The 21685-nt window shown below is 39.9% G+C and overlaps 1 protein-coding gene across 1 annotated transcript in view; it reads left to right on the top strand.

Moving 5' to 3' along the window:
• The window catches only part of RABGAP1L (RAB GTPase activating protein 1 like), a 230863-nt gene that overhangs the window by 108115 nt on the left and 101063 nt on the right, over positions 1–21685 (top strand). Inside the window, exon 14 of the mRNA XM_021546018.2 lies at positions 16761–16874. Within this exon, the coding sequence (XP_021401693.2) occupies positions 16761–16874 (114 nt within the window). The remainder of the gene's footprint in view (positions 1–16760; positions 16875–21685) is intronic.

Genomic DNA, 21685 nt, shown 5'->3' with positions numbered 1-21685 from the left:
ACATGTTTGTTCTCTCCAAAAACAACTCTGCAACACCATTGGTTATTCCTAGGTTATCCACTGGAAAATAGGTGTGAAAAATGCATTTCCTTTGCACCTGGTAATGCACTTCGGTCTGTGTTTAAGGTGTGTTCAGTGTACTTAGAATGTGGTATTTTCATGTCAGTCATCACTTTCATATTATCTCATGAAGATGGAGACTTCTGCCAGCCCTGAAGGCCTGTTTGCTGCTTCAGCCTGTGATGGTGAGTGCAGTGATGAGTGGTGATGTAGGTTGTCCATCAGTGTAGTTCCTGAGCATTTATTCTGTATTTTTCTTCCTTGTTCTTGCCCAGAGGTTGCCCAGCACTGTTTCTATCTTGCAAGGTTCCTCCTATCATCCTGTCAATTATTGATGAGGTCTGCTCTTGGATGATTTGTTGTGAATAATTTCAAAGACAAATAAAAGACCCCTCTGTAAATTTAATGTATTGCACTTTTGCAGTGTGTTGTTATATTATTTTCTTGGAACAGTGCATAGGGAGAAACAATCCAAAGCAAAAGCTATTTTGTTTGAAGTTTTATGCATTTATGCATGTATATTTTTTTTCTGTGAAGCTCCAATATGTGACGTATCTCGGATGACCAAGAATTATAGGAATTATATGATTTGCATATGGAATAACAAATGCTTTTAAGTTAATAATTTAGATATTAGCATTTTGGTTGTATGTGTTAAAGGACATACAAGCACGAGATGAGATGAATTGTTTAATTGTATGATGGGCCTGAGAATTAGAGACAGCTGGTGCTGTGAGTTTTAACTCTTTATAACCCAACCTAAAATATGCTTCATGGAGGATGGGATCATCCCTAGGTCAGCTGGGAAATGTGCAGAGTTGATGTCTATTGGACACAGTGAAACTGCACTTTCTGTGAGTATTATCAGAGGAAAGGTGGAGCTTCCATCTGCTCTATACTGAGTTTTAAGTCATCTTTCAGGTGAAATTGGGAATCGTTATCTTTCTCCCCACCACTCTGAGTTGTGATAAGCTCTTTCAACACTAAGAGTACATGAAGCAATATAAGGCAACTTAAAAATTACAATCATTGTATTTTAAATATTATAAATCCCTGGAATTTTAAACCTGGAACCTTACCTTCCCCACCTTTTTTTTTTTTTTTTTCCAAGTTTCTTGTCACTTTAATATCCCATTTTTTGATATGTTGCTTTCACTGCTGCTCAGACTGGGCAGAACTTTTAAGTAATTTTTCTACCACTTGCTTTGAAACAGCAATTTTAGCTTCAAGAAAACTATGGAGATAATTTAAAAATCTGTCTTGAGACTGAACTTCTATATTTTGTCTTTTTTCCTATCACACAAAGCAAGGCTGAACTGAAAATAACAGAATGTGAACTTTAATATTGTTAACTGCTGACTGAGGCACTGCATTGGGAGATTGAATGGGGTTAAAAAAACGAATATGAACTCTTCTTCAATTATAAAACTAGAATTATCTGTTAAATTATTAGTTTCCTACCTTACACTGAGACATACATAGTAATAGATTTATTTAAATTTTCATTATGAATAGAATATCCTAGTTTTGTGTTAGATTTGTAAGAAATTGCACATCAAGTCAAATACTTTTGGAATCTTTGGTAATAAAATAGTTTTTTATTAAAAGGAAACTTAGCTAAATGTGCACTGTCATGCAGGAGAGCAGAAGGCTGAGACACTCCAGGTGTTTCCTGGACACAGATTTTTTGGTTTTCCTATAAATAGAAACCTGTGTTTATGTTCACTGAACCATTGCAGAAAAGCTGCAGGTACTTTATGGAAAACTTCATACCATTTTGTGTTTAGACTCAGATCTGGTTTTATCTAGTTTTGACGTTTTCCATATTTTATATTCTATCTTAGTAAGACATTTATAAAATGGGACATTAATCTTTTCCCTCTGCTTAATCTCTCAGTGAAAAGCTGTAACCTACTTTCTGTAGCAGTAAATTTATTTTTCTTTCTTGGTCTTGAGAAGGTGAAACTGCTGTTGGGACTCAACACTGCTAATGCCCTGATCAACATTTGTTCTGTTCCTACAAAAACCAGACTCATTATCTTAATAAAGTCATTTTGATGGCTCCTTAGACAAGATACATCTGCTTTTTGGGTCATAGTTATAAAACAATTTGGGCAAGTTTACAATGCCAAAATGCACATTAAAGATGTTCACCATAATACTGTCTTGTAGTAATTAGCATATCCAAAGAGAAATGTGTTCATTTTGTCTGATTTTTTCCTAAGCAGAGGTCTGTTTGTGACCCACTATATGGTAAAAATGTCCTTGTGACTGTGCTCTGTGTTTGTATGGGCTGTGTACCCTCAGAGAGTTTGCTGTGATTTGGGAGCCTCTGTGCTCTGCTGAAAGGATCACACAGGAATTTTAAGATATCAGAGGAATTAGTGGAAGTGCATTGAGTCTTTTAAGGTTTAGAATGGAATTAAATAAGTGGTTTGGTTGGAAGGGACTTAAAACAATCATCCAGTCCAACTAAATACTTCAGGGCTGACCAAAAGTTAAGGCTTGCTATCAAGGGTGTTGTTCAAATGCTCTTTATACCTGAAAAGCATTTTTACACCCTGTGTAAGGTAGTGACATGAATGCCAACCCCAATGGACTCTGCAGCTTTATCTGCTCCAAAGAACAGGTTTTATTACAGTGATGTAGTGGGATAGCTGTATTGCAGTCCTCATGAAGACTTACTACAGTTTTTGGTGGGTTTTGAAATTTTTCTTTTCACTGTTTCATTCACATGAACTAAAATCTTGCAACTGCCAGCAGCACATGCAGCCAGTATTAAATATGAGACCCCTTGAGTGAGGACAGATTTCTCCCTCCCCTGAATTGAGCTCCTTGGCAGGTTTTTCCTCCTGACCTGAAGTGAAGGCATTTCCAAGATGAGGTTTGGCCATTCTGCCACAGTCTGTGACAGGAAGATCCTGATTTCACAGACATGGGGTTGTTTGTATCTTCATTTAGATGCACATCATATTTTAAGGAAAGGGTGCCAGCTCTCGTGCTTGCTGGTACTTTTGTATTATTATTAACTTTCTTGCATATGTCAGCAATAACAATAACTTTTGTAAAGTAGCTGTCTCCTTCCTTTGCCATTAGGAACAGAATGCATTTGAGTATTATGTGATGTTCTTTGGGTCTTACTTAATCCTTTGGCCATGCTGTGTGCTCCTTGAAAATGGTGATGTACACACTCTTACAAAGCTATCCTAGAATAACCTGATGTGGAAGGGACCCACAAGGATCATCAGCTCTGAGTCCTAATCCCAAACTCCAGTTGGGACCTTGCACTACAGGGGGTGTCATGCACTGACTGACTACAGTGTATGGCATTCACTGTTTCAAATCAGTACTAAATAATAGAAAAGAACACAATAAATTGCTTTTTATGTTCTCAGTTGAACTTTGCATATTTAATGTTCTAAACCTTTTTATAAGCTAAGTGACCCAAACTAATATAGTATATTAGTCTGTAAATGCATAGATACTGAAAGGCTGGTCACTTTTCCAGAAAGAACAACCTCTGAAAATACAAAAAATACACACTGCATGTGACTCACTGCTTACATGGAAATGTGGTTGTTACATATAAGTGGATGTATAAATGAATGTGATGTTACAGAAATGTGGATTCAGAGGTGGTAGAAAGCTATCTTTATTTATAATTTTCCCTAGCATGCATTTATACGCTTTTAAATGGTTCTTCCAATTAATATTTCCTTCCCTTTGTGAGGTAGCAGTTGTCCATGGTGGTAAAAGTGACAAATGCACCATTAAAGTCCTGTAAGGGAAGTGTGAGGGACCAAAGGTCACACAGGTAAGGAATTACACCTTGGAACCAAGTGAGATCTGAAAAAGACAATTAAGAAACATGATGGGGAAATGTATGCAAATACAGCAAAGCTTGTTAGAAAGAGAGGTGGAAACATGATCCAGTGTTGGTTATCTACAATAATATCATATTACAGAAATACCTGTAAGTGTCCTGATCAGAGAGTACTCTTCAACAGTTCTTTTTAGCTGTGATAGTTAATTACAAAAAGGAAGCAGAAGTGTCCAAAAAGTCAATATCCAATTAAGTACAAAGATAAGCAGCTTTAACATCTGCATATTGCAGGATTTGAAGAATTCTTGAACCAGTAGTGTAGCTTTGACAGGCTAGTATATGTAATACTCAAAAAGTAAAAGCCTTTTTACCTCACTAGCAGTAACTAGATTTTATAAAGTTCTATAGCTTGCATAGTGTAAGACTTAAAACTGATTTTCATGGATCTAAATGAAGATATTTGATTTATTCCTTTTATGAATCAATGGAAACTACATGCAGTCTATCTGGTATTTCCTTCATCTCCCATCTTTTGTCTTGTTTTATTTCTTCTTGGCCCTCTGCATTTCACCACCTCTTCTTGTCTTCATTTCTATCTCTTTCTTTTTAATTCTGTTTCCCTCTCTCCTACCTCACATTTTTCTCTGCCCTGTCTTTCAGTCCCTGCTTGGTGCTCATTGCCCACTGACTCCTCAGCACAGTGAGAGTCCAACAGAACTTTTTTCCCCTTTGCTGTTGGCCACAATCACATTTGTGAAGCACTTGAGGGGTTGGAGCACAGATTGGAGCCTCTCCTTCACTTCAGGCAAATACACATAGCATACAGTAACAAAATTTCACAAGAAGCATTCTGTCTAGAAATCCAAAAGGAGGAAAAAGAGGAGGAGGAAAAACACAATCAAAACCCCCAACCTTATCTCTGTAGTTTACCTTCATCCCTCTTGATTTATGAGGAGTCATTTCTGTTGGCAGTTTGGAGAAGACCTCAGGAGGTTGAAGTTTCTTTCCAGCCAGCCCTGCTGAGCCATGTTGGAGTCTCCATTGTGCCTTTCCAGTTTCCTGCCATTCCTGATAGCAGGATGCCCTTTTTGTTGCTGCTTCTGCCAGTAACATCTTGGAAGTTCCTGAAGGTGAAGAGGATCTGGTGATGTGGAAGTTGCTGAGTCAGCTTAATTTCCTGGAGATTTTTTTTTTTTTTTTTTTTTTCCCATGTGAGTTTTGGAAGACACTGCAGCACAACCTGCTGCATGAGATTTAACTGGTGGTGGGTACATGCTTATTTAACAAATGGGGAAGGGATATTCCTTCTGCTAAATGTAATGATCTAAAAATACAGTAAGCAAAACCCCCAGATAATAAAATTGCATTTAATTGATGGTGACCCTTGAAAAGTATTGCAGGAAAATACATTTCAATCCAGCTGTGGGGCTTTTCTTGGGTGGTAAACTCAATTAGCAAGTAAAGCAATTTACTTAAAAGGTCCATGGTTGCAGGCTTTTAGTGTAGCCTTTAACATCCTGAGTTACATAAATGAGCCATGCTATGACTGCAAATACATGGAAGGTTCATCTGTAGAATTAAAAACAAGTGCTGTCTCATTGGAATTTTTTCAGAAATATCCTTTACATGAAGGGATTAGGCTTTCTTTGTGGTTTGTTTTCATTTTATCATTACAACTTTGCTTTACTCTTCCTTGCCTGGAAGGGTTTATACTGAAATGAGTTAATTGCATCTTATGATGACGAAAGAAGTTGTTATTATATATTTCATACTTATTCCTTGTTTCTTATGGAATGGGAAATCACCGATTTTCTGTTGCTCACTGGCAGAAATGTCAGAGGTTCCAAGGAGACAGTGTTGGTTCACTTTGAATTAGCATATTTAAACAGATTCACTTTTTCTTTTGTCATTGAGGGATTTTGCATAGACATCAACAGAAATTCTGTTCATGTCTTATTTTGAAAATCAAGGGAATCAGTAAGAGATTATTGTGAAGTAACAGGATTATGTGTAAATCAAGATCACCTCCCCATTATAATCAGAATAATTGGAATAACTAAACTTCATCAGTAAATAAGTGATGCACATAGAGTTCCTTGATTTCTGACAAGCAGACAGAACTGCTGCAGTATTCCTAAAATCTAGTTTTTCTTACGCACTGCCTGTATGAAGCGCTTGAGAAATGTTCAAATACACTAAAAAACAGTATATAGAAGACTGGTAATATCTGAAATTTAAGTTTGGATTATTTCTGTGTTCTGTGCTGTCGTTTTACTGTCTGGTCTTTGTGGTTATGACCCATATGTGACCAGATAAATACTGTCTGATGTCAGTGCAGTATTGATCTGAATCTGAGGAGGCAATCGAAACTGAATTCCAGTTTTCCAACAATAGGAATAAACTGGATAAATATTAAAAAAAAAAAAAAAAAAAGCAAAACCAGATTTTCTTGTGATGATTCACACATTGCCCCCACAAGTCCCAATTACATGCAGAGGTCTCCAGCATGGCTCTTCCTTTGTCCTGTGTGGTGCTGCTCTCTCTGCTGGGAAGAGTGGGGCTTGGGGAACTTGGGGAAGCTGGATCCAGAAATCTCTGTAGCCTGAAATTGCTGGTTTGCCTGGGAGTTAGACACAGAATGAGCTGGTGGGCATGGCAGTTTGTAGCACCCCAAGAAATTCAAGGAGTCTAGCAAGGGCCAGTGAGGTGAAGGTACTGGAACATCTCTGCTGCGGGGAAAGCTGGGACTGTTCAGCCTGGAGCAGAAAAGGGATCTTATCAATGGATGTAGATACCTGGAGGGAGGTTGGAAAGAAGGCAGAGCCAGGCTCTCCTCACTGGGCACACAGGAGGCCTCATCAGAGCATACAGAGAAACTCCTTTACTGGGGGGTGAGCAAGGACAGGTTGCCCAGGGGGACTGTGTGGAGTCTTCACCATTGGAGACATTTAAAAGCTGCTTGGACGTGGTCCAGGGCAACAAGCCCTGCCCTGCCAGGCAGGCTGGACCAGATGACCTCCAGAGGTCCTTTCCCAGGCAAAGATTTGTGATGCTTGTCCTTTCAGCATTTTTCTTCATTAGTTCATCTAAAGTTATATTAAAGTCTTCTAGGAATAAGCTCTGACACAACTCACTGTAAGCCTAAGCAGCATCTGCCTAAACCTGCTTTTAGCTATATGTAGTGTCTTCTGTGCTGCATTCCCTCTCCTTGAAACTAGAAGACTTGAGGGAAGGGTTAAGGGTGATCTGGAGTCTCCTTGTATCAGCATCTCTAAATTGCTTATGCCTGTGCTTCATCCTGCAGCCAACTGCAGGGACGCACTCGCAGTGCACGCTGCCTGCTGGTTGCTCAGCAGACACCTGAATGGATGCAGGTTCAGCAGCTGTCTTCAGTGCCTCAGACACTGTGAAGGATTATTGTAGATGAATGGGAGTTTTTAAAGTAAATTTGCATAAAAACCAGGAATAAAATAGAGTGAAGTGTTATGGGCACTGATAGCTGGCCTTATCTAACTTTTCCTTTTAGCGCAGCATTAATGGCATCTTCGTAATTACTTCCACATTCTGACTGAGGCAGGTACAAAACCCATGTGCTTGTATTTCTCTCCTTTTCCCAAACTGTTTGGCTGGCCTACATCTTCTGCCATGCACCGTTTCCTTGGTCTAGAGTGAAGACTTACAGATCTTGTTGAAAAGTGATTTTGATCTTTCATGCTCCCAAAGGGCCAGTCTTTGGTCTGGTGGGCTGATGTCAGTGTTCAGTGGTGCAAAGGGCTCCCAAGTCAACAAACCCACCAGCTTTTGGATTTCTTATAAAGAGAATTGAGAAGATTGCTCTATAATGGGATCTTAGTCCTGGAAGGTGAGTGGTTCAAAAAACAAGTCCTTCCAAATAATGAAGTTCCTTTTGCAGCAAAGAAAAGGTGAAGGTGATGTTGTGACAGCAAGTACTAAAGTGAAGTGTCCAGCACGTATTAAAGTGAGGTGTCCAGGATTTGTTCCTTTTATGAATAAATGGGAACTAAATGCAGTGTGTCTGGTACTTCCTTCATCTCCCATCCTTCAGCAATCAAATGATTGCTGAATTACAGAGCTGCTGTCAGGGAGTGGGTCTGGGATGTAGCTGAGTTGGTATGTAAACATCACAGCTTGCCCTGGGTCTTGCTGAAGTGTTTCTGCCTGGACTATTGGAAGAACTCCTTTGTTTAAGAAAATGAGGGACAGGAGTTTCCTTTTTGAGGAAACAGTCTGTGTACTTCAATGACTACAAGTTAAAGGAGCTTTTAAAAGACAACATATTGACATTCTTTATCTGCATGCTGCTGCAAGGCATTTCCTCCTTGTTAAAATCAGTGTCACTGAATTGGATAAACTTGCAGCATTTTCTCCTTTTATTAATGTTTTGCTAGCAGCAAGCAATACCAGATGCCAAAGGTCATGGTGTGCTAGCAAGCTGTGAGTTTTACTGGAATTCTTCCTTAGACCCACCTTGTAAAGGACAAGTCAGGGATCTCTGGACAACCAGACTTGAACTGGTTACATTGATCAAATTATCTTTTGATGGAAAAAATAGGCCTAATTTCAGAATTTGTAAAAATGTGTTGAAAGAAACCCTGACTAGATAGACATCTGCTTGGTCAGTAATGCTGTAGGAAACTTACCTTCTAAGACCCAGGGTTTTCTTCTTAAACATTTAGGTTTTTTTTAAGAATTACTATATTTTTGGGATTTTATACTTCTTGTAGTGAAAATTTCTAGGCACTTGTGAAAAATCATGGTACGCTTTGGAGTACCATCCATTGGGATAGAAAGGTAGGAGTTGAGGATTGAAATACACTTCTTCCATTTCCTATGAAGTTTCACATGAATTTGCACAACCGTCTGATACTGGGGCAGTTAAACATTGCTTGTTAGAAACAGGCCTTAACCTTTCCTCTTGCTTCTGGAGATTACTCTGATTTGGTGATAGAGTCAGAAATACTTGAATGTCAAATTGCAGATTGATCAGAAGAACATTTTTCTGATCTTTACAAATAAATTTGTGGCTTTACCAGAGTAGACATAATCAGAAACCTAATCTAAAAATCAGCAAACCAGAAGGAACTTGGGCAAAATTACTTGTGACATGGATGAATCTGTTGGTTACCTTTTCATTGTTTGTCTGTTTTACAAACTGTAAAGTAGTGCCTATACACATATCAGAGGAAAAGGTGAAATGGTCATGAATGAACTGGGTAATGTGGCATTTACTTGGGCTGAACTATCCTCATGTCCTCCAGAGAGCCAACCTTGTGGAGTGCTAGCCATTAAAAACCACATCAAATCTCAGACAAAATCCAATGCTTAAACAATTGTCTTCAGCATTTAACAAAAGAGTGCTTGATACCATACCTGCTAAAGATCACATAACCCAAATAAAGCCCATAACATAATTAAATAGAAATGGAAATACTGTGGGATCTACAAACAGTTGTGCCAACTGTGCATCCTGTGGGGAAAAGACATACCCAAATTCCATCAGGTACAGAGCACCCCAGCTCTTGTGGGAGATCAGGGAGCTTCCAAGCTGAATCCTTAGGAGTAACTCTGAATTTATCTCATTCCATGCCAGTAGTAAAAAATCGAGCCTGGTACATTCAGAAGTTGACCTCTTGCCCAGTAGCACAAACAGTGTTTTACTTCTGTCAACAACATTCAGAGAGGATATGGCAGAGTAGGGAAAATAAATTATGTATCAGTAGCATAGGGGAGAGAGTGTGTTTACAGAGTGGGAGAGGGACAAGGAAAACAAACCACAAAGATAGTAAAGGTCATGGTTATCTTTTATTTTTCAGAACAACAGAGTTTATGGAGAACTGTTGTGTGTCTGATCTAATTTTGTTGGGATTTTTTTAGAGAAAAATGTCATCATCTCTGTTGCTGATTGATGATTCAATCCTGCTAAGGTCTGAGCTGTTTTTTACCTCTGTGACTGCTACAGTATAGGATCCCAGAATGGATTGGGTCGGAAGAGACCTTAAAGACCATCTCATTCCACCCCCATGCCATGGGCAGGGACACCTTCCACTAGACCAGGTTGGACACTTCCAGGGACAGTGCACACACAGCTTCTCTGGGCTCCCTGTGCCAGGGCCTCCCACCCCTCATCCCAATAGTCCATCTAACCCTGCTCTGTGTTAGTGTGAAGCCGTTCCCCCTTGTCCTGTCACTTCAGTTTCTGATGTAGAATCCCTCTCCAGCTTTCTTGTAGCCCCTTCAGATACTGGAACGTGCTCTGAGGTCTCCACACAACCTTCCCTTCACCAGGCTGCACAGCCACAGCTTTCTCAGCCTTCCTCCATAGGGCAGAAGCTCTAGTCCTTATATCAGCTTTGTGGCATCCTCTGGACTTGCTCCAACAGTTCCTTCCCCTTCTTAGGATAGTCATCACAACCCCTCACTTTATTTTTTAAAGCTACCTACAGAATAGTATTGACATAAGTATTAGTACTGTTCTCAGACTTCCTTTTCCTTCTACAGTCTTTAAGAACCGTGGAATTGTCATTCTCAGTCACCCAGGTCTGCCTCATCCAGCATCTTGTAGCTAAAAATTATCAGCAGCAGCTTCTGAGAGGGATAAAAACCTTATGCTGCACAGGTGGTCAATATGTCCTCATCATCCTGCTCCCAAGCAGTTTTAAGATTGATTTAAGTGTTGAAAGAAACTGTCTGCCAGGATGAGAGAACATGGCTTCAAGTTCGGCCAGAGCAGGTTTCATTTCATTTATTTTATTTATTTATTAGGGAATTTTTTTTCTCTGAAAGGGTGATTAGGCATTGGAGCAGACTGCCCTGGGCAGTGATGGAGTCACCATCCTTGAAAGAAATGTGTGCATGTGGCACTTGGGGATGAGATTTAATGGTGAACACAGCAATGCTGAGTTCTCAGTTGGACTCGATGATCTTTCTTAAAGGAATCTTCCAATCTTAATGATCCTCTGTGATTCTGTGAAATACTTTGACAGCCTTCCAAAGTGAGCATCATTTCCCAGTTCCTTGGCAGTCATGTGGGTGATACAACAGTTCCTAACAAGCTCCTGGCTAGTGCAGTCCCACTGGTAATATGTGTAAAAGCAGTGGAGTCCCATCCCACCAGCTTTTTAACAACTAGAGAACAGTCTATCTAGAAATTATAGGTAAATTTGCATACCTAGCCTAAAAAGAGACATGTTGTAGATTGTTTCTGAGGATCCCATCTTGGGAATTCTCAAAATTCAGCCATTACCTGCTCAAACACAGCTTGAGAAGAATAGGACATAATTTGATAAAAAGATACTTGCTTCCTTTGGGCAGAGCTATATTAGTAATCCAAAATGATGAGAGAAGAGAGACTTTGATACTAAATTTATCTCCAGGTGTGACCTGCCACAGCTGCTGAGACACAAATTATTGATCTGGCCCTGTGACCAGGAAGCCTTCTGTTCCTTCTCCTTGTGGAAAGCAGTTTTGTCCAAAGTGCAATAAATACAGCAGAAGTGAGCCAGAATTTGCAAAGTTCATCTGACCAGGGTATTTACTGAATTAACTTAAATACTGTGTTGTCTTTCAGCATATTGATGTGTAACTGCTTAAAAAGAATATTCTAAAGAATAATCCTCTGAGGTTTTTTTGTTTCTGTTTCTCTGTTAATTAGTACTGAGTGTTATACAGTCTCAGTTGAAAAAAAGCTGATGCTGATTGAAAGAAAATCTGTTTATAGACAGGAGCTGAACAACAAGGTATATGTTACAAAAATGCTACAGAAGAACTGAGCATAAGCCAGACATCTTTCATTCAATGTCTTTACAAGGAAGAGCTATTGATTTTTTTTTTCAAACACTGATTAGTAGGGAACCTTGGCTTTTCTTGGATCACAATCCTACTTGGAGGGTTATAATATGTATGGAAAAAAAGGAGAGGAAAGGGATTGATGATGTGCATAAGATGTGTTGGCACAATGTGCTGTCAGATTTCACTGAAAGCAGGAATTTGGTAGGACATCAGTAATAACAGAACAGAGCTACATGCTAGTTTTGCAGATCATTTCAAACCCAGGCTGATTGACCTCATCACTTTTGTGTATTCTGTATTTTTTGCCTGTTTGTGATTGTGTTTTAGAGGGATTAAAGTTATTATTCATATTCCCACGTGCATGTGTGGCATGTGGGAATAGAGAACTTTAAGGAAAAAAATAAAAAATCATAGAGAACTTTAAGGAATAAAATAAAAAATACACAAAAAATCTGTTCCTTCAGCAAACACTTGGCTACTGAAATAATGTCATAACATCAGTAACATGCAGCTGGCAAGTCAGGGCTTAAATTTATGGCTTTTCAGGATTAAGAGGCAGATTACTGAGGGTACCTCCAACTCCAGATATCAGCAGATGTGTTTCACATCCTGGCTAAACAAGTGGTGAATGTCTGCATTGGCCTGGGAATTTTTACTTTCCATACAACTTATAGAAAAGTTTTTGTAACTAATCCTTAAGAAGCATGAGACACCAGATTTCCTGGGCATGATAATTTTAAATGTTGAAAGCATGTTTTGATTTTTTTTTCCCCCTTTTCTTACTTTCCTTGGTACTTTGGATCTAGCTTTTTTTAGCTAGTGAGGAGATGAAGCACAGGCAGGACAAGGTGCTGCTAAATCAGCACTTTCAGCCTCCCCAGAGATGCAGACCTTTAAAATGGGCCAAGCAGATGAACCTGAACTGACTCTCCAGCACTGGTTTGTGTTGGAAGGGACTTTAAATCTCATCTCCTTCCAGCCCCCTGCCATGGGTAGTGATACCTTACACTAGAAAATGTAAATCATATTTCTATATGTGAACACATGTGATAAAACCCAACTTATGAGTTTAAGGTCAGAGATAAGCCTTTGGAAGTGAAGTACAGCATGAAAATTGCCTGCTCATGTACATAATGGTATATTCTTGATCCCACATAGTTCTTTTCTTTTGGGTTGTTTTGTTCCTGGGATCTCTGCCTGTTTGTGCACACAAGGAGTCATGCATATCTAATGAGCTGCTTTATTTTTTCTTTTTCTTTCCCCTTGCTGTTTTTGCTTTGTGTAACCCTGTGCCTTACTAGACACCATTCAGATCAGGATTTGAGGCTGGAGTTATTATTCTTCTATTTGGCATTTCTGCAGGACTCATCACTGCAGTATTTCAGTGCTTCAGATGTTAATTGATTTTCATAACACCCCACTGAGATGGGGAATTATTATTAACCAGGGAAATGGAGCACAAGGAGATTGAGGTCAGAAGTGCTGCCCAGTTTGAATGCCAGCTTTGAGACACCTGTTATCCAGTTTATTATTTATTCAGTCGTCACATTAAACTCTTGAATTCCTTTGATTGCAACTGCAATTCTGCATCTCTCCATACTGAGTCAGAAGTTGGAATGCAGGCAGCACAGTAAGGAAAACTCAGCTGAGTACTTTTGGCATTTTTTGCATTAGGGATGTGCCTGTTTTAATGAAAGTAATTTTGGGCAAAAGTGGGGTAAGTGTTGAGTCTCATCACAACACTGAGATGTTATTCCCCAAGAGATTTTTCTTTCTTAATAAATTTTTCTGGCTGATACAATGCTTATTCTTCAGTTTTGGAACAAAATAAACAAGGCTCTACCTCCAGGAGTCTCTTCTGTTCCCTAATTGTAATTCATCATCAGAATGGCTCCAGTGACTCCAAAAAGAGGTTCTTTTTGGAGTGTGCATGAGATGTTCTTAATTAAAAAATTCCTGAAATGAATGCATAAAGATTGCCCTGTATTTCTTTATTGAGATTGCTTATGTATCCCTAATTTTCTTTGAACATTTATTCAACATAAACAGTTTTCTGTTCTCTTTGTTTTATTTCTCTGTTGATCTGCCTTCTGGCATCAAGTGCCCAAATTCAGCAGCTTCTTGATAGGTGGAAATGGCAGGAGTGTCAAGGAGTCAGCATTGCTCCACTGCAGAAATTCAGCTGTTCTAGAAGAGACAACTGGAGGCAGAGCTTGTTCAGTAGCATGGCAGCTGTCACAGCATTGACATATGAAGAGAATTCTTTTCCTCAGTAAAATATTTTCTCTGAGTTGGCAGGAATTTTAGAAGTAAGACCATTAGAGCCCTGAATGCCTTGATAGCCATCTCACCTTACCTTTTTTCCTGATAAACTAACTAATCATGACTTTCAGAAGAAGAAAAATGGTCTGAAAACCTATAAACTCATGTGCTTTGGTACTTGAGAGCAGTGCTATCTACAACTCTACCTGGAAAAAGATGGAAACTTAACTAAAGTATTTTTGATATATTTTAAGATGTAATTCTAAACTGATCTTCTCTCTAGACTGATTACTTGTTTTCTTCCTCTATGGGTTTATTGTATTTAAAAAGAAAGGTTGTATTTAGAGAATGAATTAATTGTCCAGTCTTTGCATGTAAATCTTATTTTGGGCCCATTTAATTATTTTCCTCCAGGTTTTTTAGATGCAGCTTTCATTAATAGGGCTGAATGAAGACTGCTTCAGGCTCCTTTTAACTCAATAAAAGTTCTTATGCATTTAGGCCTTTATACAAATATTTTTAGCCCTAAGTTGGGCATTCTCCTTGCCAACTTCTGTGTGCAGTTGCACTTTGGCTTCCCCAGTCAAGACAAGGGAAATACTGGGCAGTCAAGCACAGTGTCTCATCTTGACTAGGAAACCTTGTGTGTGCTGGATGTGGTGATTTTCCTGAAACTTCCCCTGGATCTTCTCAGGTTCATGCTGAAAAATGTGTGTAACAGATTTCTGTAATAGATTCTGTAACTTTGCTGGTAGATCTTACATGCTGTTGCAGCATTTAATTTTCTCAAAATTTAACTGCATGGTCAGATGGATCTATGAGGCAGAGTGCAGTTCTCCAGCCTCTCTGGTATTTGGAAGCCATTTAAATGAAAAGAATCATTAAAGAAGTCTGATTAGAGAACTGCTTGTTATAATGTTTTGTTATTAGTCTGTGTTTGTTTGTGATTTAGACAGTATGGTTAATTTTGGTTGCTGATGGCTGCACAGTGCTTAGATGTCCTGAGAATAATTATGATAACACAGCGAAAGCATAAAAATGTGTTTATTTTCTCCAGTGGCACCAGTTGGCATAATGAAAACATTGCTTTTCTTTGTAAACTTTTTTTCATAGCATATAAAAATGTGCCTGGCATTTTAGAGGGCTGGAACACCTCTCCTGTGAGGAAAGGATGGATGAGAGAGCAAGGGGTGTTCAGCCTGGAGAAGAGAAGGATCCAGGGAGCCTCAGAGCCTCTTCCAGTGCCTGAAGGGGCTCCAAAAGAGCTGAAGAGGCACTTTGGAAAAGGACCTGGAATGACAGGACACAGGGAATGGCTTCCCACTGCCAGAGGGCAGGGTGAGGTGGGATTTTGGGAGGAAATGCTTTTCCTGTGAGGCCCTGGCAGAGGTTGCCCATAAAAGCTGTGGCTGCCCCATCTCTGCATCCCTGGAAGTGTCCAAGGCCAGGCTGGATGGGGCTTGGAGCAAGCTGGGCCAGTGGAAAATGTCTCTGCCCATGGCAGGAGGGTGGAATTGGATGAGCTTTAGGGTCCTTTCCAACCCAAACCATTCTGGGCTTCAGTGGCTTCACAAAATCCTGTTGCTGTCTGATATAGATGTATTAATGTCAAGCAAAGGGAAAGCCACAGCTGAGATCACTGAACATGAGAATATTGTAATTGGATAAATTAATGATAGCCAAGATTCAGAGAAGCCATCAGCTTTAGGGAGACAACACAAAGTGATATTTTAACTTCTTGCAGCCATTTCCTTAGCTGCCACTGAAGGGAATGAGAAATGCAGCAGTGGCTGGGGTAGGATCATCTCCCCTGGAGTGACTCCCTGGGGTGTTTTGGCTACAGAGGGATCCACAAGGGAACTGGAGCTGGGAATTGCTGCAGACTTCTGGCTAAGCCCACCTGGCAGCTGCATTGCTGTGTGGCACAGGCTCACTGTGGAGACTTGATGGAAGTATAAAACAACTGAAATTCGGAAGATTACCTGGTTGCTGACTCCAGCAGGTGTAAATAAGCATTTTTACGGAGAATCCTGGTTAACAAGACACAATCTGAGAGCTTAGAAGTTTTTCTATAACAGAAATACTCTGTTTTCAAGATAAAAGTTATTTGTAAGGGATTTATATTCCAAGTTACAGGTGAAGGTTTTGTTGGTTTTTCCTTTAGGATTACAAAGGTAATGGAGAAAAGCACCATTTGATATTTGCCAACCTAAAGGTACAGCTCACTGGAACCTGAAGATAATGAACTGTTGTAGTTCCTGCTCTGACATTTTGATACAACTTCCTCATCCACACAGTGGTGTTCTGTAGGTCTGTCTGCAGTGATTCCCATCATTTTATAGAAATCCTTTATGAATTTTTAATTAACACTTTTTATGGTAGATTCATACATACAGCATTTCAAATTAGTAGCTTTAACCTTACAAGATAGAGACAGCCTATTTTTTTTGTTTTGCTTTTGTTTTGTTTTTGGTTTTTTTACTGCCAGAGCAATACAGTTAGCATATGATCTGTGGTAAAAAACAATTAAACAACTGGCAATTTCCTCTGAGTTCTAAAGCTGAACCTTAAATCTGCAGGACAGAAAACATGCCATGTTGCTCTTGTTCAGCTGTCAAACTATGCTGCATAAGAGACTACCAAGGATTTTCATTTTCTTCTCAAAGCAATTTTGGAGAAGTCAGTAAAGCAGCTATCTAACATATCCATGTTGAGTACATGTTGACTTTTCTATTATGTTACGTTTAATTATACAGTTAATGGGTTAATGTGTCAGGATTTTTCTCTTTTTTTTTTTTTTTTCCAGGATTCTGCTCAGGAGAGTGTCATCAAACGAGATATCCATCGCACCTATCCAGCACATGATTATTTTAAGGATACAGAAGGAGATGGTCAGGAATCTCTGTACAAAATCTGTAAGGTACAGTCAGTACTCTGAATTTTAAAGCCTGTTCCATATTTTGTGTGACTTTCCTTTGCCCTGCTAACCCTGTTCTGGTCCAAGTTGTTAATCATTAAGATTTTAAAGCTTTGTTTAGATTGCATATGGAGACTGCATTACTTTTTTTTCTGCATTATCTTTTACAGCTTTGCATTTGGTACCTCCTAAGGTGCAGGTGAGAAGAGGCTCAGGCTGGCTTGAGCCTCCACTCCTCTTCAGAGGGAGTGGTGTAGGAGCTTCTCTTTTGCTCTGAGTGGAGAGATTTGCAGAGGAGGAGAAACAAACCCTCTGCTGTGAGGTTAAACAAGAATGTCTGTAGATAATTACCTGGAGAACAAGTTTGCTGAGCATTCCACAAGCAGTGTGTGAGCAGAGCTTTTCACTCAGAGCTGCCAGATAACTTCCAGTGAAAAAAAAAACTCTTTAAATTTTCCAATTGGCACGTGGGAAGGTTGAGGGACTAAGTCAGTAGATTTGTCCATCTTGTACAGACAGATTTCTGTTGTTTAAGAGAGATCCAGAAGGTAAAATATTGCAGTCAGTTTTTGTTTCACTTTTTTTTCCTAAAATTCATGACATTCATGTAGAATATTCTATAGACTATTATATAACATAGAATTCATTCTGTTTATGTAGAATGAATTCTTGCCTTAGACAAAGCCATTTCCCTTTCCTCTTCCTTGTTGCTGTTTCCACCTCTTGCTTATTGCTAGAAACGATGGAGTTGTCATAGCAAGCAGAAAAAAGTGTTCATCCTTTGGGGTATAATGACACATTTTCCTGTTCCCCAGATAAATTCTGTGGTGGTACAACTTGATGACTATTTAATGAAATTGATGACTATTAAATACAGCTGCTTAGGTACTGGGATTCAATATTGTGAGCAATTCACATTTTAAAAGAAGTACAAAATTAGGGAATAAAGAGAACTTTCAACCAATGGTAGTGACTTCTTCCTAATCTTGAAAGGCTCTAGAGGGCTACAGGAAACATTTCCTGTGCCAATCTATGAAAATAATAAAAATCCAGGTAATTGTAGGGTTGTCACTTTGATGCCAGTTAAGTGAACAATGATGGAATAATTCAGTTTTTCAAGAATTAAATGTGAGACGTGTGTTATAGTGAAAGGCTGTGAGTTTACTGAAAATAGATCATGAAAAGCTAACACAAAAAGCCAGAAGTACAGGTTCCATTGGTGAAGGTCTTTTGATTGGAATTCTGTAGCTCCTGTAGCCTGCCAAGCTCAGGATGTAGAAATGCTGGGCAAGTTAGAGCATGAACAAGATACACATTAAGGAGGTGAAGACTGGCCAGCAGGCTCCTAAACAAGCACTGAATAAATGGATTTCAGTCAAAGCATTATGAATATCTCTTCTTCATTCCATGTACTCTGGTAAGTCACCTGGAAGAAACCAGAAAGTCCCATTCTCATGAAGATGTCTTGGTGACACAGAGAAAAAGGGGATGGTAAACAGTGAGGTGTAAAGGATGTGGAGATGGTTGAACCTCCTGTAGGAACAGTTTGACTTGAGCAACTCAGTGTTTTGCAGCTGCTTTTAGTTACAGTGTCCAGATTTAAGGACATCTATTCTACATTTGAAAGAATCTATAAAGTTCTGTGAGGATGATGAAAGAATTTGGAAACACTATTTGAAAGGAAAAAATCTTTTTAATTACAGCATATCTCAGTCTATTTTGTTTAATAAAGAACAAATGAAGGAGTGACTCTGTCTGAACTGGAAGCAACTTAGAAGAATTATCTGTCCAGCAGGCAGCTTCAGAGGGGCACAGATCTCAGACCTTCCTAGGTTGTTTCCTTTCTGTAGGAAATGTGAATAATTCTGCATGTTTTCTGTATCTGGGGCTTTTCCTTGCTCTCAAGGCCTCTGCTGCTCCTGCAGAGAAAGCTGCTGTTGCTGTTAATTCTCTTTTCTTGAAGGATCTTGGAACTCAGAAGTGGTGCATCCCTGACAAAGAGAAAGTCAGGGGAAAATGCCAGGAGGTGTGTATGGATGAACAGGATGCTCCTGGACAAATTCAAACACAAAAGGAAGCCTCCAGAGGGTGCAAACAAGGGCAGCTGGTCTGGTAGGAATACAGAGAAATTGTCCAAGCAGACAGGATCAGGTTTGGGAAACTAAAGCCCTGATAGAATTAAATCTGGTCATGGATATGAAGGGTGACAAGAAAATGCTCTATGGGTACCTCTGTGATATAACTAAGAGACAATGTGGGAGAAAATGTTCTTCCTGTCCAGAAGGAAAAGGCAAACCTGCTTACTCAGGACATGGACAAGGCTGAGGTATTTGATGACTTTTTTGTCTGTTTTCACTGGCAAGTGCTCCAACATCACTGCCAAGGCCACAGGAGGCAAAGGCAGGGACAGAGAGGATGAAAAAGTGCCCAGTGGAGGAGAATGTCAGGTTTGACATGATCCAAGGAGCCTGAAAGGCCACAGAACCTGATGAGATGCATCTGTGGCTCTGAGGGAACTGGCAGATGAAGTTGCTAAGCCACTGTCCATTGTATTTTAGTCATGGGCATCCTGTGAAGATCCCACTGAGTGAAAATGGGAAAACATAACTCCCATTTTTAAAAAGGCAAGAAGAGAAGGCTGCAGAGAGGCCTTAGAGCCCCTTCCAGCACCTAAAGGGGCTCCAGAAGAGCTGAAGAGGAACTTTGGAAAAGGACCTGGAGTGACAGGACACAGGGAATGGCTTCCCACTGCCAGAGGGCAGGGTGAGGTGGGGTATTGGGAAGAAATTCTTTTCCTGTGAGGGCTGTGAGGCCCTGGCAGAGGTTGCCCAGAGAAGCTGTGGCTGCCCCGTCCCTGCATCCCTGGAGGTGTCCAAGGCCAGGCTGGATGGGGCTTGGAGCAAGCTGGGCCAGTGGAATCTGGCTGTCCTGCCCATGGCAGGAGGGTGGAATTGGATGAGCTTTAGGGTCCTTTCCAACCCAAACCATTCTGGGTTCTGTGATCTTTGATCAGAGACCTCTCTGTGTCCAGCAAGTTGAGGGCTGCTCTTGCTGTGAAGCACTTTGTGTTTACCTGGAGTTTAATGGCCTCTGTCACCCAGCCACTTGTTCTTGATAGAACATATTCTGCACAGGAACTTTACAGTCACTTTTTAATTCCCTGCTCCAAAGAGCTTTGTCTCAGCAGCCTTTGTTACTGTGCTATTTTCATGTGTTCTTTAAGGTTTGTGAATATTTGCAGCACATCTTTCTGCAGGCTTCTGTGAGGGACCCCACCTTCACTCTCTGGGTTAGAACTGACTTCATTCCTACCTTTGGCTTTCTCTCCTTTCATCAATTATTTGAGTGAGTAAGGGGATGGTCTGTAGAAGCTCAGTTCCCTGAAAAGCCTTTGGGATCTTGGTGAAGGGTTTATAAGAATCCTGGTAATCTTAGTGACTCCCTCATTCTTTCATGTGCTCATAGGTTTAAAGAAGGATTTGGGAAGCATTGCTTTCTGGTAGAACAGCCATATCCAGTTTTCAACATGGAATTATTCATAAATTTACAGATTACACTGAAGGGTTTATACCTCCTTGCCAGTATTGAGATCAGACACAACTGCTGGGGAGATTTCCAGGCAGTAACTTCTCCTTCATCCTTGCAGAGTTTCCTTAAATGACTATGGCAGATATGTTTGGGTCTGACTGGACCTCGAGTTTATGATTAATAAACTGTTTCCTCCAGTCTATGGGTTTTCAAGAAATACTGTTAAAGCCTAATTAATCTGTTTATAAACTTGTAATTTCATTGGGAATAAAAGTAGTAATCTGTGTTGAAAGTAATAATGTGGCAGTTTTGTATTACTAGACTAACTTTTACCAGAGGTGCTGGGTACTTCTGCCCTTATTCTAATGTGAAAGCAAGAAGTTTGAAGAATAGGATTATTGAATATGGCTGGGAAGGGCCTGTCCTCAAGTGAGAGAGTAGAAAACTGAAGAGCATTTTCTTCATTCCCCACTGAAATGAGAGATGATCTGAGCTGTCAGATAAAAAGGAAAATCATTAAAAGCTCACTGCCTCATTTTAACAGGTCTGCCAGTTTTTGTTCCAACTCTTTATCTCCTCTTCAGAACAGTAGGAAATCAGGAAAGATGGGAACTTTTTCTGTTGCAGAACATTTATATGACAAAGTACCTAAAAATAAACTTCAAGACTGACAGTGGTGATAAGGAATGAAAAGAGTTTTAGATTTTAGACTGGAGATTTCACTTGAGGACACCACTTAAACTTGATGTTCACAGAGCAAATTTTGGGGAATCTTTGGGAAAACTGCTGCTTCTTGCCTGCTTTCTGTTTAAATACTCTGCAAATTCTAGCTGTGTTTAAAGAGCACACCTGAGTGTTACATTGCATAACTTGAGCAGAGTTCAGTGCCTGCCTGCATGCTCTGTCCATACTCACAGCCCGAGGCTCCAGGGAATCAGAGCACCTGGCAGAATTAATCCTCTCAGCTCTTGGGAGTGTGTGCAGTCCAGAATTTAACAGGAGATGTGTTTGCCCTAATTTTCTGATTAAAGTAACTCCTGTTTAACAAACAACCACTGTGACTTTAATGGGGTGAAGGGAGTGTGGTGTAGGAAATTCAGTCAGGTGAGCTGGGACTGGGCAGACTGGGAAAAAAGACACAAAGCTTTTCAGAAAATGGTAGAATTACTTCTCAGAGGTTCAGAGTTGGTGTTAGTGTTTCTCAGTAAGATGAGGCCGTGCAGAAGGATGGCAATCATTTGTATCAGAATGTATTTTGTTACTAAATACTTATTATCCCTTTGTGG

The sequence above is a fragment of the Lonchura striata genome, chromosome 9, assembly GCF_046129695.1.
Source record: "Lonchura striata isolate bLonStr1 chromosome 9, bLonStr1.mat, whole genome shotgun sequence".
Taxonomy (NCBI): Eukaryota; Metazoa; Chordata; class Aves; order Passeriformes; family Estrildidae; genus Lonchura; species Lonchura striata.
This window is presented reverse-complemented; position numbering and strand designations above follow the sequence as displayed.